The sequence below is a fragment of the Sardina pilchardus genome, chromosome 18 (genome assembly GCF_963854185.1).
Source record: "Sardina pilchardus chromosome 18, fSarPil1.1, whole genome shotgun sequence".
Taxonomy (NCBI): domain Eukaryota; kingdom Metazoa; phylum Chordata; class Actinopteri; order Clupeiformes; family Clupeidae; genus Sardina; species Sardina pilchardus.
In genome coordinates, this window is record NC_085011.1 from 10,015,215 (window position 1) to 10,033,708 (window position 18,494).

Genomic DNA, 18,494 nt, shown 5'->3' on the forward strand with positions numbered 1-18,494 from the left:
ATAGGCTATTTAATTGCAGCATTGTAGCCTACCTCATATATTTTATGAGTTTGTTTAGTTGCTGCTGCATGTCTGTTGGAAGCCTATTAGATGGTGTTATGACTTTTTTCCCCCTAAAAATGTGGTTGAAAGGTCTTATAGGGTCATATGAAACTGATTGGGGAAATTATATGTTGCACTTGAAACCAACAGAGGGAGCTATTGCAGAAGATGATTTAGGACGGAGCACGCTCCACCCAAATTAGTGAAGCTTGTCCATTTCCATGTTTCCAGTAGGTGAAATTAGGCAACCCGAGATGCCCAGGAAATTGCCCAAGGTGGAACAACACTGGTCTTTAAACTACTCACATCATCATTTATCACGGTGGCAGTGACACAGGGTGTGGTCTCGAAGTTTCGCTACGGCTACACAAATTGTTGAGATGATTCATGTGGCGCTTTGCTGACCACCGACAGTTTTTTTTTTCAATTATTGGCTCTGTGGATCCTCTCTCTCGCACCGTGGAGTTGTTGCGGCTGTGCTCCTAAATCGGTAAGTTTGTAGCCTACCTCCAGAGCAAAATGAAAGTAGCCTAGGCTTAGGTCATTTCACCTTTGTGGCTGCATACAACATTTTTGTTAGTCTACGTTTTCTTTTTAAATTATTTTTTGTTTGTGTATTGTCGTTGCCTTCAGCATTTGTTTTGACATTTTCCTGTAAGTTAAGAGTAGGCTACGGTTGAATTAGCCAAGCTAAAACTTCTTTGACAGTAAGGCGACGACTTTAATTCTGGTGTTTGTGAGGTCGAGCATTTTGGTTCAGCACATTTTTCATTTGTGCATTTTAAATGTGGGTGTTTATGGTTTTTAAAACATCATAACGTGTGAAACACACCCACTTTTCCAGTTTCTTCAATATACTCGTATCATGTCTTCCGGAGGGGAAGCAGACCACACCGCAAACATTTGTCGCATCATTTTTGTTTTGCCACGTTTTGCACTGATGTTATTGTAAAATGTTGCTTCCTGTCATGCATATGCCACTTTCAGTGTTTTTTCTCAAGGGGCAACGAGTGTGCACACATCTATATGGTCTTACAGTTATAATGAGTTTTTAGACCAGAGTTATCAAGCGAGATGCATTACTTTTATTTTTTTAGCCTATAGTGCACTCATTCAGCTATACAGCAGTAGTCTACTGGGATAATCCCTGTCCAAGGCTGTCCCATACCTATGGTCCCATACCACTCCAGATGTTCTACAAGTTCTGTGCCTTGACTAGGTGCTGATTGGCTGATTTTTTTTTTTTTTCTGGCCACTGCTCATGCAGCCCATTATAGCCCCAGTGTGTGGTTCATTGTGGATCTGGATTCTGGAAACAGTCACATTACTTTCTTGCAGTGAAACATGTATCTCAGCTGAAGTAGCTTGAGGGCTTTTCTTTACTTATTTGCCTGGCAGTTGAGGCTGATGTCTTTGTTGTTTTACCTGGCTGTGCAAATACCATCCAAACCACAAATTTCCCACGTCTTTATATCTTACCACTAGCCAACCGAATGGATTTTTTTTTTTGTTTGGATACATTTTTTTGTAACCATTACTAATCAGTACAGTTCATTGATTAGTTCATATTTTGGTGTGGCTCAGAAACAAGCAAAGTCAGTGCAGCCTCAGACAAGATGAAATGTGCAGAGTTCCCATTGACTAGGCTACTTACACACAGGTAGTATTTACAATCAAGCATATTTAAATATTTAACAAAACGGTATCTGTCAACACTACACGCCACCGCTGAACCATTGTGATTTCTGTGTTAGTTCGTTGCTATTCATAAATAATGAGCTGTAAAGTAACTCAGACTTTAAAAAATTAAAAGGATATTGACTAATTATCGTCATCGTCAAAATCACAAAAAAATATCGAGATATTATTTTTTGTTCATATCGCCCACCCCTAGCTAGTTGCACATACAAAATATGTAGACATGCGCCTTGAAAAGGCCATCCGTATCCAAATATTAGGCTATATGGATTGTATTGTTTCATGGGTACTTGAGTAATAGGCCTATCTTGTGACTCCGGTTAAGTCCCTTGTGTTGTTAAATTAGTTTATATAAAGCATTGTATGCCCATGTTTGCTTGCATTGTTTATTGATTTGATGTCCTCTAGTGTGTAAATCAGATTATGGACTCCTACAGGGTAAATCAATCCAGCTACCCTTCTATTTAAAACGTTGAAACCTGCTATGGAACCTTCCTCCATGGATGCTAATTTCTCTGTTGACCATCCTGCCCAGTTTACCACAAGACTTCAAATCAGCGTCATCTGTGAATCGTTACTAGTAAAAACCCATCTTTATAGACTTGCTTTCAACAGCCATTGAGCCTGTGGAACTATGGATGGAGATCCTACAGATCTATATGTCTGTATGTCTGTCTTAGTACTTTTTGTTTTAAAAAAAAGGACCTCTGCACCAGTTGTAAGAGCCTTTCTGTCCAAAGGACAATTATGAAACAGCGAGGTATGTCCAGAGGTCCCCCCCCCCCCCCTTTTCCTATGAGTCAACCAATGACTATGTTTATCAGTACCTGATGATAATTAGGCACAATTTATTCTTTTTATTCTGTGTGTACAGAAGGCGTACTGTTTGTTCGCTTTTGCTTTGTGACTTGTCTCTATTTGTTTGTGCCGAAGATAAGGCCTAAACGATAACTTGCACAAAAGGTAAAGACTGTCTCACCTTCCCAGGATCTAGACCTGTCACGTCGTTGAGGGTGGATCAGCAGTTCAAGCATGGGGCTGCTGCAGCTGCTGAAGTCCCAGTTCCTCTGTCACCTGCTCATCTGCTATGCGTTCCTGGTCAGCGGCCTGCTGGTCAACCTGTTGCAGATCTGCACGCTGCCCCTCTGGGCCTTCAACAAACAGCTGGCCCGCAAGATCAACTGCAGACTGGGCTACTGCATCTCCAGCCGTGAGTAACCAGCTCCACGAGCGCCTCAGTGTAGCCTGATTTGTTTGGTTAGTTAGACCCTATGGGTTAGACAAGCCTGGTGCTGTCATAGCCTAATGCAGCTCCCTGTTTGACATGTGGTCTGGAAATACCAGGCTAAGAGTGTCTCTTGTAGGGTGTGGGTATTGTAACTGGTTCATCATCACGTTATTCATCGATTCAATGGGATCTCGCAACAGTGTGTGAGTTCTGTTACTTTAGTGGAGTGTGTCACTGACCACTCTGGAATGCAGCCTGTAGTCCAGATATGCCATGGCGTGCGGTCAGTGGTGTGTTTTAGACACAGCCGAGACAGATTAGTGCCTACTGGTGCCGACCTTGAGAGAGGCAGCCTCTGTGTAACCTACTGTAACATTCTCCCATCTGCCAATGTCCTTCACTAAAGATCAGTGATGTTTGGCTTAACACACGTTTCCTCCTAATATTGAATATTTCCTTGATGCATCCTCTGTGATGAGTAATGAATGGTCTTCTACTAGATGGGTATAGGTTGGAAAACACCTAGGGCTAGTCTTCAAGAAGGTGTTTCCTGGCCTGGTGTTTCCAGTAACTTAAACCCTTAGAATTACACATTTAGGTCTGTTGGGTGCTGTAGTTCTTATTTCATTTATTTCTTTATGTGTACTACTACAACAACCTTTTTTGATCTTCATATACTGAATAACTAGAGGTTGAGTCTTAATGAGTAATTCCAGTTCAGTTTAGCTCAGCTCAGAAGGAAAATGCATTGCGTGTGAACTTTGAACAACTTAACTGAATAACTATAATAAAGTTCTGGTAATGGCTATGACATGCCTCTCAGTATTGAATTCCCGAATTCTCGCCAGGTGCCCCAGCCGTGGCATAACTGGCTGGGGCACCTGCACCGCACGCCGGCGACCCGGGTTCGATTCCCGCCCTGAGGTCCTTTCCGGATCCCACCCCGACTCTCTCACCCATTCGCTTCCTGTCCCTCTCTGCTGTCCTGTCAAAATTTTAAAAAGGCACAAAAGCCCCAAAAATATCCTTAATTTTTTTTTCTTTTTTAAATCTGATTATTCTGGGCAATGTGTGTTTCTCTTGCTTTTGACAGAGATGGTGGCAGTGCTGGACTGGTGGTCTGGCACTGAATGCACGCTCTACACGGACCCGGAGAGCTACCGGCTGTATGGCAAAGAGAACGCCATCGTCATCCTCAACCACGGCTTTGAGATTGACTTCTTGTGTGGATGGACCTTCTGTGAGAGATTTGGCGTCCTTGGGGTAAAAATATAGCCTGGATATGTCCAGATTCTTTCACAAAGTGAATAGCACTAACTTTTGGTCCAGCCTTACCAATCATATTGATCAGAGATTCCTAACGTTATTTCCTACTTTGCCTAAACTTCACAAACTGACAATTAACAGCAACAATAGTCAGGAAACAATACATGTGGGTCGACCTTTGCTGTAAATACATTTCTGCATTTTTAGTTTTTGCAGGTGTTGCTACTTCTGTATATCACAATAAGCTTTGGTTTCGTCTTCCACTCTCGTCGCTGATTGGCCTGACATTTTTCTTGTCTAAGGGAAACTATTATGAACTATGGGTTGCCAGATTTAGGAGGGCGGGGCCAGGATTGCAAAACATCCTCTGTGTTGAAACTCGGATTGCACCAGTACTCTGACTAAATATTGAAGTGTTATCTGTGGTTAAGGGAAGCCTGTTATATTTGGTGTGGCCACAAACATACTGTAATAATGTGGGTGAAAATGTCACAAGATGCAAGTACAGTAAATCTGTTGGGGGTTCTGTGTTGAAGTTAAAGGTTATCAACATTCATCGGTGTACTGACTTTTGTCGTGAAATTGTTACTATTTTGGATTTTAATTCAGTTATTTAGAAATTATTTGCCTGGCTATCACCAGACCAAGCTCAATCTTTTGAGATTAGTCTGGGGATTCTGCGCTGTATTTCTACTGCACAAGAGGCGTGATCAATGAGCACAAATGAGTACAAATGACTGTTAGCTTGGACCATGGAGGTATTATAAGAACTGGAGAAAGTGAACAAGTCCCGCCCCCATTAATTTCAATGGGAATGCTAGGCTAGTGAAAATTGCCAAAATTGAACGATTTTTTCAGGCTTCAACATGGCGTTTCAAGGGGCTTGTTTCCGGTGCCGTTTTACTTAGCCAATTAAGTGCCAGGTTACCGATTGACGTAAGGTACAGAAGGAGAGCTCGTGCCCACACTAAGCTCGTGCATGAGCTGAGAGTGGAACAGCCACCAATCAGCATGAGGAAAACGCAGGGAAAACGGCACCGGACATGATGTATTTCTGGAAAATGGCGACGAGGAAGTGCCTTGCTAATCGGCGAAGCTAATCAGTCAAATCCTGACCCCCTGGCTTGGACAGTCTTTGGATAGTCTTTCAATCAATCGGACCAATGATCCGGGTGCGCCAGGTGTATAAGCCAGTTTGTGATTGGTTCTCGCACATTTTTAATGGAAGTAGGTGGAGAGATAAATGTGCAGGTTTCCAGCCTGAGTTGCCAATCGCCCGCTGATCGTGCTGGGTTTCCCCAGTCTAAGAAATTACTTACAAAATATCAGAATGTGACGGCACAACCATTTTGACATAATGTCAGCAAAATGCTTTGTGTGTTACCCATATATCCACTGAAGTCAACACGTAAACCAGCCTACAGTAGTAAAGGTGTAAATACAATGGAAGTCAATGGAGTGCTGTGTGACTGCGTTCAAGACAACTCAAAGCCCACACAACTCCACATAACAGTATGGCATTATGTTTTCAGCTGAACCACACAAGTGTCATTGAGGTGTTTCCAAGAAAGAAAGAAACTGTTTGATACATATGTCATTCTAAACTCCTAATACATCATATTGTTGGTAATCATTTTAAATGGCCACCATATTATCTCACCCCCCAATGTCTTCCCTTTTAGACATCAAAGGTCATGGCCAAGAAGGAACTTTCCTATGTGCCCCTGATTGGCTGGATGTGGTACTTCCAGGAGATAGTATTTTGTAAGAGGAAGTGGGAGGAGGAGCGCAAAACCGTGATTAAGAGTCTACGGAACCTGCGGGACTACCCAGAGAACTTCTGGGTGAGAGTTCACTCCTCTTATGACGCATTATGGCCTTTTCATGGCTTCAGACATGCTGACGGATGATTGTTTGTTTAAAATGTGTGAGATAAGTTTTGCTCTGAGCTGTATCAATAGGAATAATTTCCTCAAACATGAAAAACTGAATTAATGAGTTTATGATTCTGTATTACCTTTTTAGATACAGTAATTATCTCCTATTATTATATAATAATAAAATACAAAAAATGTCTGTAAATCATGATGGAGATGGTTTGTGGGAAGAGTGCCAGTGGGTGAGGGTAAGAGGGACCAGGTGCATTCACGCAGTGGATCCTGACTGTGTAACTGTGCTCTCTCTGTCAGTTCCTGCTCTTCTGTGAGGGCACACGCTTCACTGAGAAGAAGCACAAGATAAGCATGGAAGTGGCCGAGAGCAAAGGGCTGCCCAAGCTGAAGCACCACCTCCTGCCCCGCACCAAAGGCTTCTGCGTTAGCGTGCAGAACCTCCGAGGCACAGGTAGGCACCGTGGGCAAGGCCGAGGTCTCTCGATGGGCGGGGCTCTATAGATGATGCTTTGAGTGAAACCAGTACTGTTTGGGAACAATTGACAATAGATTGACAATTGGAACAATTCATAGGCAACAGTTTTACCTGGATAATTTAATTTGATAGATACTTTATTTGTCATTCTCATAACACGAGAGTGTGAGGGGACTCTGGTCTCGGTGCCGAACAACTACTTTAGTGATTAATAAATAAAATACATTTCTTCATAAGACCTGTTCTACATAAAAACATTAAAAAAAAACAAGTCACAGTATAGTGGCAAGTAAGTAAAGTAAAGTGCAGTGCTATTTCTTGAGATGACTCAAAGGCATGGCAGTGTGGAGGAGTTTGTCAGTCTGACTAACATCCTCAGCTGAAGGACAGCTTCTATGTACAGTAATGTTCAGCCTTGCTTTCTTCACAACTAATGATAGAAATCAGAGAGAGAAATCAGAGACTGTTCATCAACCTGTTCTAAAATACACTTGCTTTAATCATGAGTCACAAACATCCTGTGAGAACAACAGGAAGTGATCATGTGATTACATGGCAACATTGCTCAAAAGGTTGCCCCATCACTTATATCATGTGACCTGGGGGACTGATGCCGATTGGCTCCAGGGCTGAGTTGATACATGAGACATTATACAGTAAGTGCAGTGAGGGAATGAATGTGTGCTGATGCATGTTTGTGTTTCTCTTTAGTTACCGCTGTGTACGATTCTACACTTAATTTCAGAAACAACGAAACACCTACTCTACGAGGAATCCTAAGTGGGAAAAAATACCACGCAGATCTCTACGTGAGGTGAGAAATGGACGTAGGGATACTCTTTACCCCTTATATTCCACATAGTGTCTTGAATACATTGCAGTTGCCCTGTTAATGTTTACTTCCATGTTCCTACAGTATGTTGCCATGTTGTTATGTTTCATTTTTCAGTCTAGAATCAGTATGCTTTCTATGGAAATGTACTGTACCATCATTGCATTGCATTGGAGGCTTGGAGCCATGTTTGCTCAGAGTAACAGCAGAGGTCTTTGTTTTGAACATGAAGTCACATGGTTCTCAGCATCTGGGGCCTGGGCTCTGTGACACAATTAGCCCTCTCAAGGGGTCTAAGGTTTATATGAGGAAGGGCTCTCAGGATAGCGGGTAATGGCCGCAGTTTCCACGGGCAGACTTCACGACGTCCAGAACAAAGTCGGCATTCGTGCCTTAATTGCTACATGTAGGTCATGCCGCGTAATGGTCAGGTCATGCAATGGTTTGAAAAGTTTTAACCTGACTTCTAGGAAAAAGGCCGATCTGTTCAACGTTTTCTAACTGCTCTTCGTGTGTGTGTTCGTGTTCGTTCTCCCACAGGAGGATTCCTCTGGACACAATCCCAGAGGACGAGGCAGAATGCGCCGCCTGGCTTCACAAACTTTATCAAGAGAAGGTGAGATATTTTGAGGTCAGAGATATTTTTTGCGCAGTCGTGGCACAATGGCTGCCTGTGACATGTTATGGTAGTAGAGTTGCTGATTTCCCTAAGTCACCCTAAGGTTTTTATGCAAAAATGCACTTGAGAGGTTGTTCATACAGTAGCAAGCAAGCCATTGCAGACCAGCAAAAAGTCCACATGCTTGACCCCACCTCCGTCCTGTTTAGACTGTAACGCAGTGTTTATTTATCATCTGACTAGTTCTCCTGTGTATGCCTTGTGTGGGCGTGGACCGAGTAACCTTCCGCTGACTGACCTGTTTGTGTGCTTGTTGTACACCGTTAGGACACGTTTCAGGAGAGGTATGCACGGACGGGTACTTTCCCTGGGCCGACGGTCAATCCGCCGCGCCAGCCGTGGGCCCTGATCAACTGGCTGTTCTGGACCGTCCTGACCGTCTACCCCCTTGTCCTGCTGCTGATCCAGCTGCTCCAGAGCGGCTCCACAATGACCATCCTCAGCAGCCTGGCTGTCTGTGTCGCAGGTGGGCCTCCTGACTCCGTGTGTACACACACACACACACACACACACACACCTCGTCAGTCGAGAATTAACAAGGTCTTAAGATGTACTCCGGATCAAATAAACACAATTCTATAAGATTTACATTTACACTTATTCATTTAGCAGACACATTTTGATCCTAAGTAACTTGTGTCAGTTCTATCACAAGGGACTACTACATTGTCCCCAGAGTAATTTCGGGTTAGTGCCTTGCTCAAGTAGCCTAGAAATCTAGACGCACCCTAGCGGCAAAAAATATGTTTTGCCTAGCGGGATGGTCTAGGGTCGCACCGTTAAGGCCAAGCCTGCGTTCGACACCAAGTCAGTCGGTCCAATCAGAACGCTCTATCTGTGTACGGAGTCCTTGAGCCCGCCTTAGCTCACCTTCGGCTTCCGATATTGACGCCAGGAGGCTGGACCATGCGTCCTCGTTCGACGAGTTTGGTGTGAGACCGTGTTGCACAACTATAGAGAAAAGTGAAAGATGGATGAGGCTAACGAAGTGCGCTCGTTTGAATCGGCTTTTGGAAGAGTTAAAAAAGTATTTGACAAAGAGGAATTGTTCAAAACCTGATAAGTCACCTTTATCAGTCTGTGTTCTGGATTTTGAGGATTTCCAGGTTGTGCTCCTCAATTCTCAACTCAAAAGATTAGGTTACTTGTGACTGACAGGTTTTTCTGTAAGATATTTACGATATCTTACTTCTAAAACCTGCTCAGTTTGTTTCCTCATGTTTGGATGAGTGGTATCAATGACGAATGTTCCTTATGTCTGTTCCAAGTGTTCTTGGTTTGCAGTTACTCATTTAGTTTCCCTTCTTGTCTGGCAGCTTCTCTGGCCGTGCGCTGGATGATCGGACAGACGGAGATCAACAGGGGATCAAGTTACGGGAACAAGGAAACGGCACTCAACAACAATTAACAAGGAATTATCACCAAGAGAATCTCCACAACTGCACAATAGTTATAGCTAAGAGCTGGCACACAATAGCCAACTCATGACCTCTAAGGCTGTGTCCATGTTTGACAGCTTTGCACAAAACATACTTATGTATACTTTGCTGGATAACAAGTTGCCACTGACTTTGCTTGATGAGATAAACAGTCAAAGCACAAAAAGATTGCAGGGAAAAACTACCTTGAGTTAGATATTCACTACCAATGGAAAATGGTGTAACCAAAGTGACCAATAAATGCCTTTTTTTTTTACAAAATTGTTCTTTTTATTAATATTGTTTTGTACAATGCAAACACCGTAAGAGCAGCGGAGGACCAGAAATGTTGATGATGCTTGTATGCGTAGGTCTGTAATCGGGAGGGGGGGAGGAGTTTAAATACAGCAGCAGGAGAGAGAGAGATATGTTTCTTTCTTTCTTTCTCTCCCTCTCTCCTCTCATTTGGTTTGGGCTCACTTCAGACACCGCTGCTTCCCAAGGCATGACCATCAGCCGTCTGGAAGTAGCGCATCTCTTGCAGCACATGACATTTGTCTTCTTTCATAGGCTTAAATACAAGTCGTTTACACTGGGCTCTGCAGGCAAGGCAAACAAAAGGACAATTTTTCTTTTATTTTAAAAAAAAGAACAACAAAAAAGTCCAATAAAAACGATTTATCCCTTCCGTAATTTCCTTTCCGTACTCTGCAGTGCGGGTTTTTCTGTAGTCTGGAACCAGTTTTTTTTTTTTTTGTGGCGCTGTGAGCTTGTTTTTCCACTGTGGGTTATAACACTGCCGGTCACACCTCAGTTGGTGGTGTTTGGAACTCCTCTTTCTGACCAGAGGCATTGGTTCTGATCGCACCTTCTTTCTCTCTCACCTGGCCTCAGCTCCACTTTCGTCAAAAAGTGCCTTCGATTTTTGTTCTCATTTAAAAGGAACACCTGCTTGTTCCCCATCCCCAAAATAAAGAATCCACTATCAACGAGAGAGATGTGGCTATAATTACTTAAGCTTTACAATATTCTTTATACAAGGACTTTAATCCTTTTTTTCTGACAGTATGTACAATACATATACCTTCCCATTGTATTTCACCTGACCACCCTCCCCCCCACCCCCCCTGCCCTCGCCAAACCCTAAAAATCTTCTCCACAGCTATACATGTAAGACTTGCCCACTGGGAAGGGCTCACACCACCAGTCCATGTGTTGCACAGTGTGCCAGAGGCCTCTTTGAAATATATATATCATTTTTCCTTCTCATCCTTCTCCTTCATCATCCTCTCCTCCGCCTCCTCCTCCTCCTTGTCGTCGTCGTCGTCTCCTGTGTGAAGTGCACAGTTCCTTGCAGATGCCTTAGACAGTAGTGCTATGCTTTGTAAACGTGAGAGACACAGGCCTGGAAGAGCTCCTCACCACCTCTTATTCTTCATCTGTGCAAACCTGCAATGGCAGACAAACACACACATCTGTAATTACGGTGCATGTGACACTCCCTATACTCCCACTCACTCACTCACTCACTCAATGTAATCACCCAGGGAGTGGTCAAGAGACTTAACGTCTGCAGTTACTGCACATGGACAGCTAATGTTTTATAAGTAACTGGGCTGAAGGGGAAGCATTATGCCCATATGTGTGTGTGTGTGTGGGAGGGTGGGGGTTACTTTCAGTAGACTGAACCTAAAATGTACACATTTTGGCATTTCTTACTTTCATCTTAGAAGTTCACAGTTGACCAAACAAGTCAGCTTGTATGGCAGGAATACCCCCTCCCCCAACACACACACACACACACACGAAATACATAGTATTGCACCAGACATTCACAGATAAATCAGGCTTTTTTTTTTGTCTCTGTTATTCGATTATTCTGTTGTGTGGTGGTGAGTGTGTCTGTGTCTGTGTCTGACCTTGACAAACGGGTGGTCGAGCAGAGCGCTGGCGGTCCATCGGCGTTTGGGCTCGCTCTCCAGGCAGTGGGCGAGGAAGTCCTTGCCCTCGGTGCTCAGCTTCTCCGGGATGGGCGGCTTGTGTCCCATGCCCACCTTATACATGATCTGGAAGTTGTGCTCGTACTCGTGCCATGGCCGCTGCACGGTCAAACAGAACCAAAACAGCAAGACAGAGGGCGTTAGTTTTTCATTTGGACTGTAACCAGGGGAGGGTGGTGGTGATATCTCTACGCAGTGCTGCATATTTATTCTAGGACGTTATTTATATTCTTCCAGCAGTGAAATGTGAACAAATCAAGCTTAACCTGAAGCAAAGTATCAAGATTCATTGAGTTCAAAGTTGTAAACAATGCTTAGAAAAACAACCTTTTAAAAGCAGTCTCTAGTCACTAAGCAATTAAAGGCTTGTCAAGACATGTACAGGCTTGTTTCTCTTAGAACAAATATTTTGCCTACAAAGATTTTATCACCCAAACATGAACAGTTTACAAGAGTGAACTGTACCCATTACCAGTGCAGTGTGTGCATTTAAACCATACAAGTAAAGGGCAGGGCATGGACAGCCAGTGATTATAAGAAAACTCACAAATCCTGTTAAACAACCCAAGTCGACCTACCTTTCCTGTGACCATCTCTATAAGTACACAACCCAGGCTCCAAATATCTGCAGCTCGCCCATGACCTTCACCCTTTGCCCTGGTGATGACCTCAGGTGCCATGTACGCTAAGGGAAGGAGAAGAAAGAGAAAGGGGGGGGGGGTTCAAAGTCAACCAATTGTAACAACATCCCTATCTGAACTTGAGCCTCCACTGAGACTTGTGAGGTAGAACAATGGAACCTAACAGTGGACAAACAAAGGCGTCGTCACCAGTGGCCAGTAACATTTAAATGAGCAGCGATCACAGCCAGCTAACCCAACTGTGGATTTGCATTTGAAACCACAATGATGTCATGATGTCCTAATATAAATAATAATAATAAAGTTAAAAAGAAAAAAGAAACACACTCCAACTTCAGAATGAAAGATTACTCAAATTCATCTCCATAAATAGCATCACGGCCAAAGGCATTTTGGCAACAGTTTGTTTTCATTAGGCAGCGAGACCAGCCCATTCCTTCTCAAAGGGCTCATCGACGCCCTCTGGTGTCAGCAGGTCTGTTCAGCGAGTCTCACCTGCAGTTCCCAGAGTGCTGTTCACCTCCCCAGGCATGGTCTGCGCGTTGTTCTTGAGCTTCACCGAGCAGCCAAAGTCTCCCAGCTTGATGAGTCCAGACGACGTGAGGAAGATGTTCGCTCCTGAGACAGTAAATAGATAACATTAAGCACTGCCCTCACACTTTCTAGGTGTCTACCAGGTCAACCAGGGCGGACTGAATGAAGGCACGAGGCAAAATAACAATCGTTAATCCATCGATAAAAATCGAATTGACTATTCTAAATGTGATGCTTCGTAATGTGAATATAGCCGTACCTTTCAAGCAATCTATCCTCTATTTGTGTCTGCCTACTTGTTCTTATTTTCTCCGCTCTTTCTCCCAATTCTCTTCCTCCTCTTTGTGATAGCGCCCTGACGGGTCGCGGCCCACTCACCCTTGATGTCGCGGTGCACGATGCCGTGCTCGTGCAGCACGTTGGTGGCCGTGACGATCTGCTTGCTGTAGAGGCGGATGACGTGCTCCTGCAGGCCCAGCCGCGACACCTCCTCCAGGGTGCCCTCGTCACAGTACTCCATGAAGATGTACATCTCCTCCTGCAGGGGCCACACAGGGACAGAGGAGCTCAAGAACCAATGCACAACATGAAGAGAGAGAGAGAGAAGGAGAGCGCTGCGTTGGGTCAATACATAAAGAAAAAATCAGGTGCTCTTCGGAATGGACATCAATAGAATTGAAGCAACTGCGACTGTCCTGTATAAAGTTTCTTGTTGCTATGTTTGTAAGGAAGTCCGAGGCACACCGATTGAGTGAAAAAATGTCAAAAATCCTTTATTGCAATGGATAAAAAGCGCCTACGCGTTTCGACTCTACTGAGTCTTCCTCAGGGCAATGCACAAAATGTCCTGGCAGAAGTCCTCTAACAGAATCTGACATGACTCTGATATATACTCTATTATTCCAATTTTCTCCGCTTCGCGTCGGGACGTTTTACCATCTAGAACGTGCATTAACTTTGTATAATCGAACGGCGTGTCGAGGGCGATGATTTTAAGAAAATTACTTGAAAACTGTTTAAGATTAGTCGAGTTTGAATATGATTAAGTTCAGCAATATCTGAAAAGAAGATGGTCACAATTCACTTGGGATAGTCCACCCACATAACTCTCCACAGATGTTCAGATTATCAACAAACTATCTGTTTACCACAAAACTGGAAAGTGAAAGATAAGTGAGTCACACAGTTCCTTGTTCCTTTTCCGGAGTGGAGACTTGTGTCCAAGGTTTCCACAACAAACAAACATACATTGTGGTGTTGTGGTGTTCCCTTGGAGGCTGGGGAACATAGTCTTGTGTCTGTGAAAGAGAGAGTAAAGTTCTTACCCGATGAAGCTCAACACCAAAGTAGCGCACGAGGTTCGGGTGTTTGATTCCCTCAAAAATCTTCAGCTCGTCTGCAGTCTCTTTGATGGTTTTGTGGTCATTCGGCTGGAAACGGATCTGCAAGTCAAAGACAAAATTCCTCATTATGGAAGCCCGCACTTTAAGTGGCAGCATGAGTGTCGGTACAAAATCAGTCATGTAGTGGCTTAAAGGTAGGGTAAGCGATGCTAAGCAATTTAGAACACTTAACACTTTTAGCAACATTCAGTGAATATCTCCTCACGTTCTGCTAGCTTTCCATTCTGAGAGAACACAGGAAAAAAACAAAATAAAACTGGTGTAGTGGGTGTAATGGGAGTATCCCCCATCCTCCTCTCCCTGCCCCCAACAATAACAAAACATTGTAGTTTCTCGGGGAGTACTGAAGGGAGGTGTGAGCTGGCTCTTTGGGCCCATGTGCTTTTAAATACCCAGTGCTTGCCATGAACCATTAAAGGCTTTTTATATTTCTAAAAATCTCAGAGTGCCTCTGCTAACCCTTTTTTCTTTTGGATTCTAACCTCACCCGTAGCAGAAGAGCACCTGAGTAGGTTTACTAATTTATAGACTCCTGAGCGCCCTAAGCCCTTTTGTGTTTTTATAATCTAAGTTGTTTTGGACAAAACGATCTGCTAATAAACAAACATCCACAAACGTGACATCATCCAGCATTGCCTTTTAAGTGCTTATCAGCAAAACATGAACCAAACTAGAGGGAATACAGCGATCCTTTTCTGAATGACGAGACATAACTGACCTGAATCGGACTTTTCAGCTCTTATTCTAGTCCTATGACACACAACCTACCTCTTTCATGGCCATCAGTTCTCCAGTGTCGACGTTGATACAGGTATATACTTTTCCATACTGCCCCTCACCTAGAGACAAGCATTGAAGAACAAGTTGACAGATTTAAAAAAGATGTATTTCATATGTTCTGTTAGTTTTTTATGATTGCTTAAACACTAAAATCAAAAGTATTCCACAGCAAAACTTTACACTCAAGGGGCAAACCATCAGCCCAGATTTGCACAACTATAAGCAAATCTTCAGCCTCATGTTTTTTGCACTACACACAATGCTTTTCAAAACACATTTAGAATACATCTCTCTACTTTAGACACAGAAATCTCAGATGTCTCGACTTTGCTTTTTCAAGGCACTACCTTAGAAAATACACACACATGAACCAATTGATTAAACACAACTATCGGGTATATAACTGTGAACTCAACAATCAGTCCTAGACACTGAGCAACAGGTTTTGTTTTGTGAAAAAGTGTTTAATGAAATTGCACGGCATGGGGTTGTGGTGTTTGAGTGACATGTTTTGAAATTGTGTGATGTGCAAAGTAGTGTGTAAACAGTTGAAAAAAGCTATAAAAAGATTTTGTGAGTAAGCCGTTGAAAGAAACTGTAGTGTACATAAAATGTCCTAAATAATTGTATATTACAAAAAGAGCTAAGGAATTCTGCTACTTGGGTGTAGTGTTGTGTTAATTGTGTGCTGTGTTTGACAAAACATGCCCCGTTTTCAAAATTGTGTCTAAGTAATTGAAAAAAAAACTGTTAACGAGTTGCCAATGTCAACAACAATGGCAACAGCCAATGTCAACAATGGAAGTAACGAAAGGGCATAAAACAAAGAAAAGCGTGGTCATTCTGAAGACCAGCGTTCGAAGGTGACCGTACCGATTTTATTTCCTCTCTGCCACTTGAAGGTGACCTTGCGCAGGCCCACTTGCATGACGTTATCGTAGGACTTGGGGGTGTGGCACACCTGGCCGATAATGTTGCGCTGCTTCATGACGGAGTAGCGCTTGTCCTCCAGCACTCGGATGGAGCGACGTACCCCTTCCATGGGGCTCTGCCGCGCCGCAGAGTCTATGGGTGCCCAGAGGAGACAAACAGAGAAAATGGGGAGAGAGGAGATCGTAAAGCAAAGGATTAGTCTGAATGACATAAACACCTACATGAGTTTAGTAGTGGAAGCAATTTCACAACAGATAAAAACACCGGTCTTTGAACCACAAAAGTGTGGACACATTACTTTCGATTCTGCTCTGTTCAACCACTAGAGGGTGCTATTCACACCATTACAAATCTAACCACCATCATTTACAGCTCACTCTAGGTTGAAATGCACATGTACTGGCCAGTGTGGGGCACAGGAGGTCAGTCTCACCCTTGGATTGGCTGATGAAATTGCGAAGCTCCCAGCTCCGACGTACTGTGTTAGCAGCGTCTGGCTTTGGGTACGAGGGCTCTGCAAGGACAACAGTAGTAGGCATCACTTCACAGCCTTGACATGAAACCACCAATTAATTAAACCCCACAGGGCAGGCAGCAAGTGCTGCACATTATTATTGTCTTTTTTTATGTCATGCTATTGTCAGTTGAGGGAATAAGATCATCCTCAAAATCTGCATTATGAAGAGGCCAATTATTATGCACTATGCTTAAGAGACCAACCCAAATACACATAAACAAACACACACTCACACACACACACACACACACTCGTACCTTCTCTGTCTTCTGTTGGGCTGGAGTGGCGACTGAGTGATTTGAACTCGCTTGCAACAGATGATAGCCGATCGTTTTCAAGTACACCAGAAACTCTACAGAAGTGAACCCCAACATACGACAGTCAAACAAGAGCTAGGGATCATTTGAACACTGGTCTGTAAGCAACATCCATAATAACTACACACAGTGTAAACACATTTGATATAATACAAAACATACAGTACATAGAAACCACAATGAGACTAAAACAGCAAAACAGGTTTCAGCCGGTTGGGCAAAAGCAATCTAAAGCCATCAAACCACTCACTACACCCAGAGACAGCAGAGAAAGGAGCAGCGGGCATGCTTTTATTGAAGGCGAGATGGATGGAGAGAGAGAGGGAGGGGGGGGGGGGGAGAGAGGGAAGCAGCAAAGGCACAACAATGGCAGAGCACTGCGCTACTATTTTGAAACACCACACAACCATGGCAAGGTGAGGACAGGGGGGTCACACTGTCACTGTTAGTGTGGTGAGTCATTAGAGAGAGAGAGAGAGAGAGAGAGAGAGAGAGAGAGAGAGAGAGAGAGGAGGATCACAACACGGTGACTCATGCGCCTGACTCATGCAGCCTTTCTTTCACACAGTCGATGGTCTTCACACGGGTCCTCGCTCTGCTGCTCTGAGGCGTGGTGGGCCGGCACTGCTGTGGAGGCCACTGAGGGCCACTGAGCCAAAATGGCCGACACTACTGGACTAATAGGGTGCAAACAAAAGTTGACGGGACTGTGCAGGATGCTCTGGTGTCAACAGCAAATCAGTGGGCATGCACAGTATGCGGACATGGTAGTTATGATGCACGTAAGAGGGACTGGGAGCTGATCAACTCTTATGAAAGCATTTGATGGTACTATCCACACAATTATTGATTTTGGTTATTATAATCATTATTATTATTATAATTACTGACTAAATCAATCAAGCTGCAGCTGAGCAGTGATTGGCTGGAGGTTATACAAGCTGCTGGGGAGCAATTTAGGAAGCACTTGGGTCCCCCTTGTTTCGGAAGGACTGAGAGGGGTCTGAGAGCGAACCCTACAGGATTGTGGGGAGGGCTGGAGGACTACCTGATCTCATTGGGGACGCTGCCCGGGGCCTTGGGGGGGCCGTGGTCCCCCTGTGAGGGGCCGGGGGGGATGGGCCGGGGGCCCGAGCTGGGGGGGAACAGCTGGGTCCGGAGGTCACAGGGCAGACTCCTGGAGCTGGGGTGGAGAAACACACTGAGCCAGGGGGCCTCACGCAAGTTTAAGGGACATCACTATGTGTGTGTGTGTGTGTGTGTGTGTGTGTGTGTACTATATCCATGATATGCATCCATACGGTGTGTGTGTGTGTGTGTGTGTGTGTGTGTGTGTGTGTGTGTGTGTGTGTGAACTATATCCATGATATGCATCCATACGGTGTGTGAGTTACGTGTGAGCTACTTATGAGACACACACACGCATCAGCGACATTGTGGAGACCAGGACTTGTCTTTCCTCATACACATACACACAGATACAGTATGCACAGGAACATACACATCTTAAAAGCCACCATGATGGGAACCTTACCTAAGCAGTACATAGAGGATAAGCATGGATAGCAAGTGTATGTGCTAATAAAAGCAATAAACACCAGATAAGCACAAGAAACAAAACACTTCCCACAGGCACCAACACTACAAGTTATGACTAACACTCAAGCATTAGGTCAGCGTCAGAATTAAAGCACACGCTCAATTACTGCCAGTTGAATTACGAGAGCAGAACAGATTAAAGTCATGCAGGCCGCTTACACCAACACCCCCCCCCCCCCCCCCCCCCACACACACACACACAGAGAAACCCCTGGTTCATTTGCAGAGGTCAGATTCCTA

At 44.1% G+C, this 18,494-nt stretch overlaps 2 protein-coding genes across 4 annotated transcripts in view; one reads left to right on the forward strand and one right to left on the reverse strand.

Annotated features, from left to right (window-relative positions):
* The first annotated feature begins 276 nt into the window (after positions 1 to 276).
* On the forward strand, positions 277 to 9,806 carry agpat4 (1-acylglycerol-3-phosphate O-acyltransferase 4 (lysophosphatidic acid acyltransferase, delta)). The gene is made up of 9 exons (XM_062519836.1): positions 277 to 532; positions 2,728 to 2,950; positions 4,062 to 4,231; positions 5,917 to 6,078; positions 6,424 to 6,577; positions 7,313 to 7,415; positions 7,974 to 8,049; positions 8,380 to 8,578; positions 9,429 to 9,806. The coding sequence occupies exons 2-9, from the start codon at positions 2,773 to 2,775 to the stop codon at positions 9,518 to 9,520; spliced, it is 1,134 nt and encodes a 377-aa protein (XP_062375820.1). The 5' UTR covers positions 277 to 532; positions 2,728 to 2,772; the 3' UTR covers positions 9,521 to 9,806.
* An 863-nt stretch (positions 9,807 to 10,669) lies between these two features.
* Positions 10,670 to 18,494, reverse strand: part of map3k4 (mitogen-activated protein kinase kinase kinase 4) — a 29,927-nt gene continuing 22,102 nt past the window's right edge. For 2 of the 3 annotated variants that reach the window (XM_062519281.1, XM_062519282.1), the window contains exons 18-28: positions 17,704 to 17,838; positions 16,596 to 16,690; positions 16,255 to 16,335; positions 15,762 to 15,953; positions 14,877 to 14,947; positions 14,031 to 14,147; positions 13,084 to 13,243; positions 12,667 to 12,789; positions 12,109 to 12,215; positions 11,450 to 11,629; positions 10,670 to 10,979 (exon numbers count right to left, since the gene is read on the reverse strand). In XM_062519281.1, the coding sequence (XP_062375265.1) occupies positions 10,959 to 10,979; positions 11,450 to 11,629; positions 12,109 to 12,215; positions 12,667 to 12,789; positions 13,084 to 13,243; positions 14,031 to 14,147; positions 14,877 to 14,947; positions 15,762 to 15,953; positions 16,255 to 16,335; positions 16,596 to 16,690; positions 17,704 to 17,838 (1,282 nt within the window). In that variant the 3' untranslated portion in view covers positions 10,670 to 10,958. The remainder of the gene's footprint in view (positions 10,980 to 11,449; positions 11,630 to 12,108; positions 12,216 to 12,666; positions 12,790 to 13,083; positions 13,244 to 14,030; positions 14,148 to 14,876; positions 14,948 to 15,761; positions 15,954 to 16,254; positions 16,336 to 16,595; positions 16,691 to 17,703; positions 17,839 to 18,494) is intronic. The other variant, XM_062519283.1, reaches the window with a different exon arrangement.

Excerpts from the sequence above, each read along its gene's own strand:
- agpat4 (XM_062519836.1), top strand. The coding sequence starts at position 2,773 with ATGGGGCTGCTGCAGCTGCTGAAGTCCCAGTTCCTCTGTCACCTGCTC. Across the intron at positions 7,416-7,973 it reads CACGCAGATCTCTACGTGAG|GAGGATTCCTCTGGACACAA; the intron begins GTGAGAAATGGA and ends GTTCTCCCACAG. Across the intron at positions 8,050-8,379 it reads ACAAACTTTATCAAGAGAAG|GACACGTTTCAGGAGAGGTA; the intron begins GTGAGATATTTT and ends GTACACCGTTAG.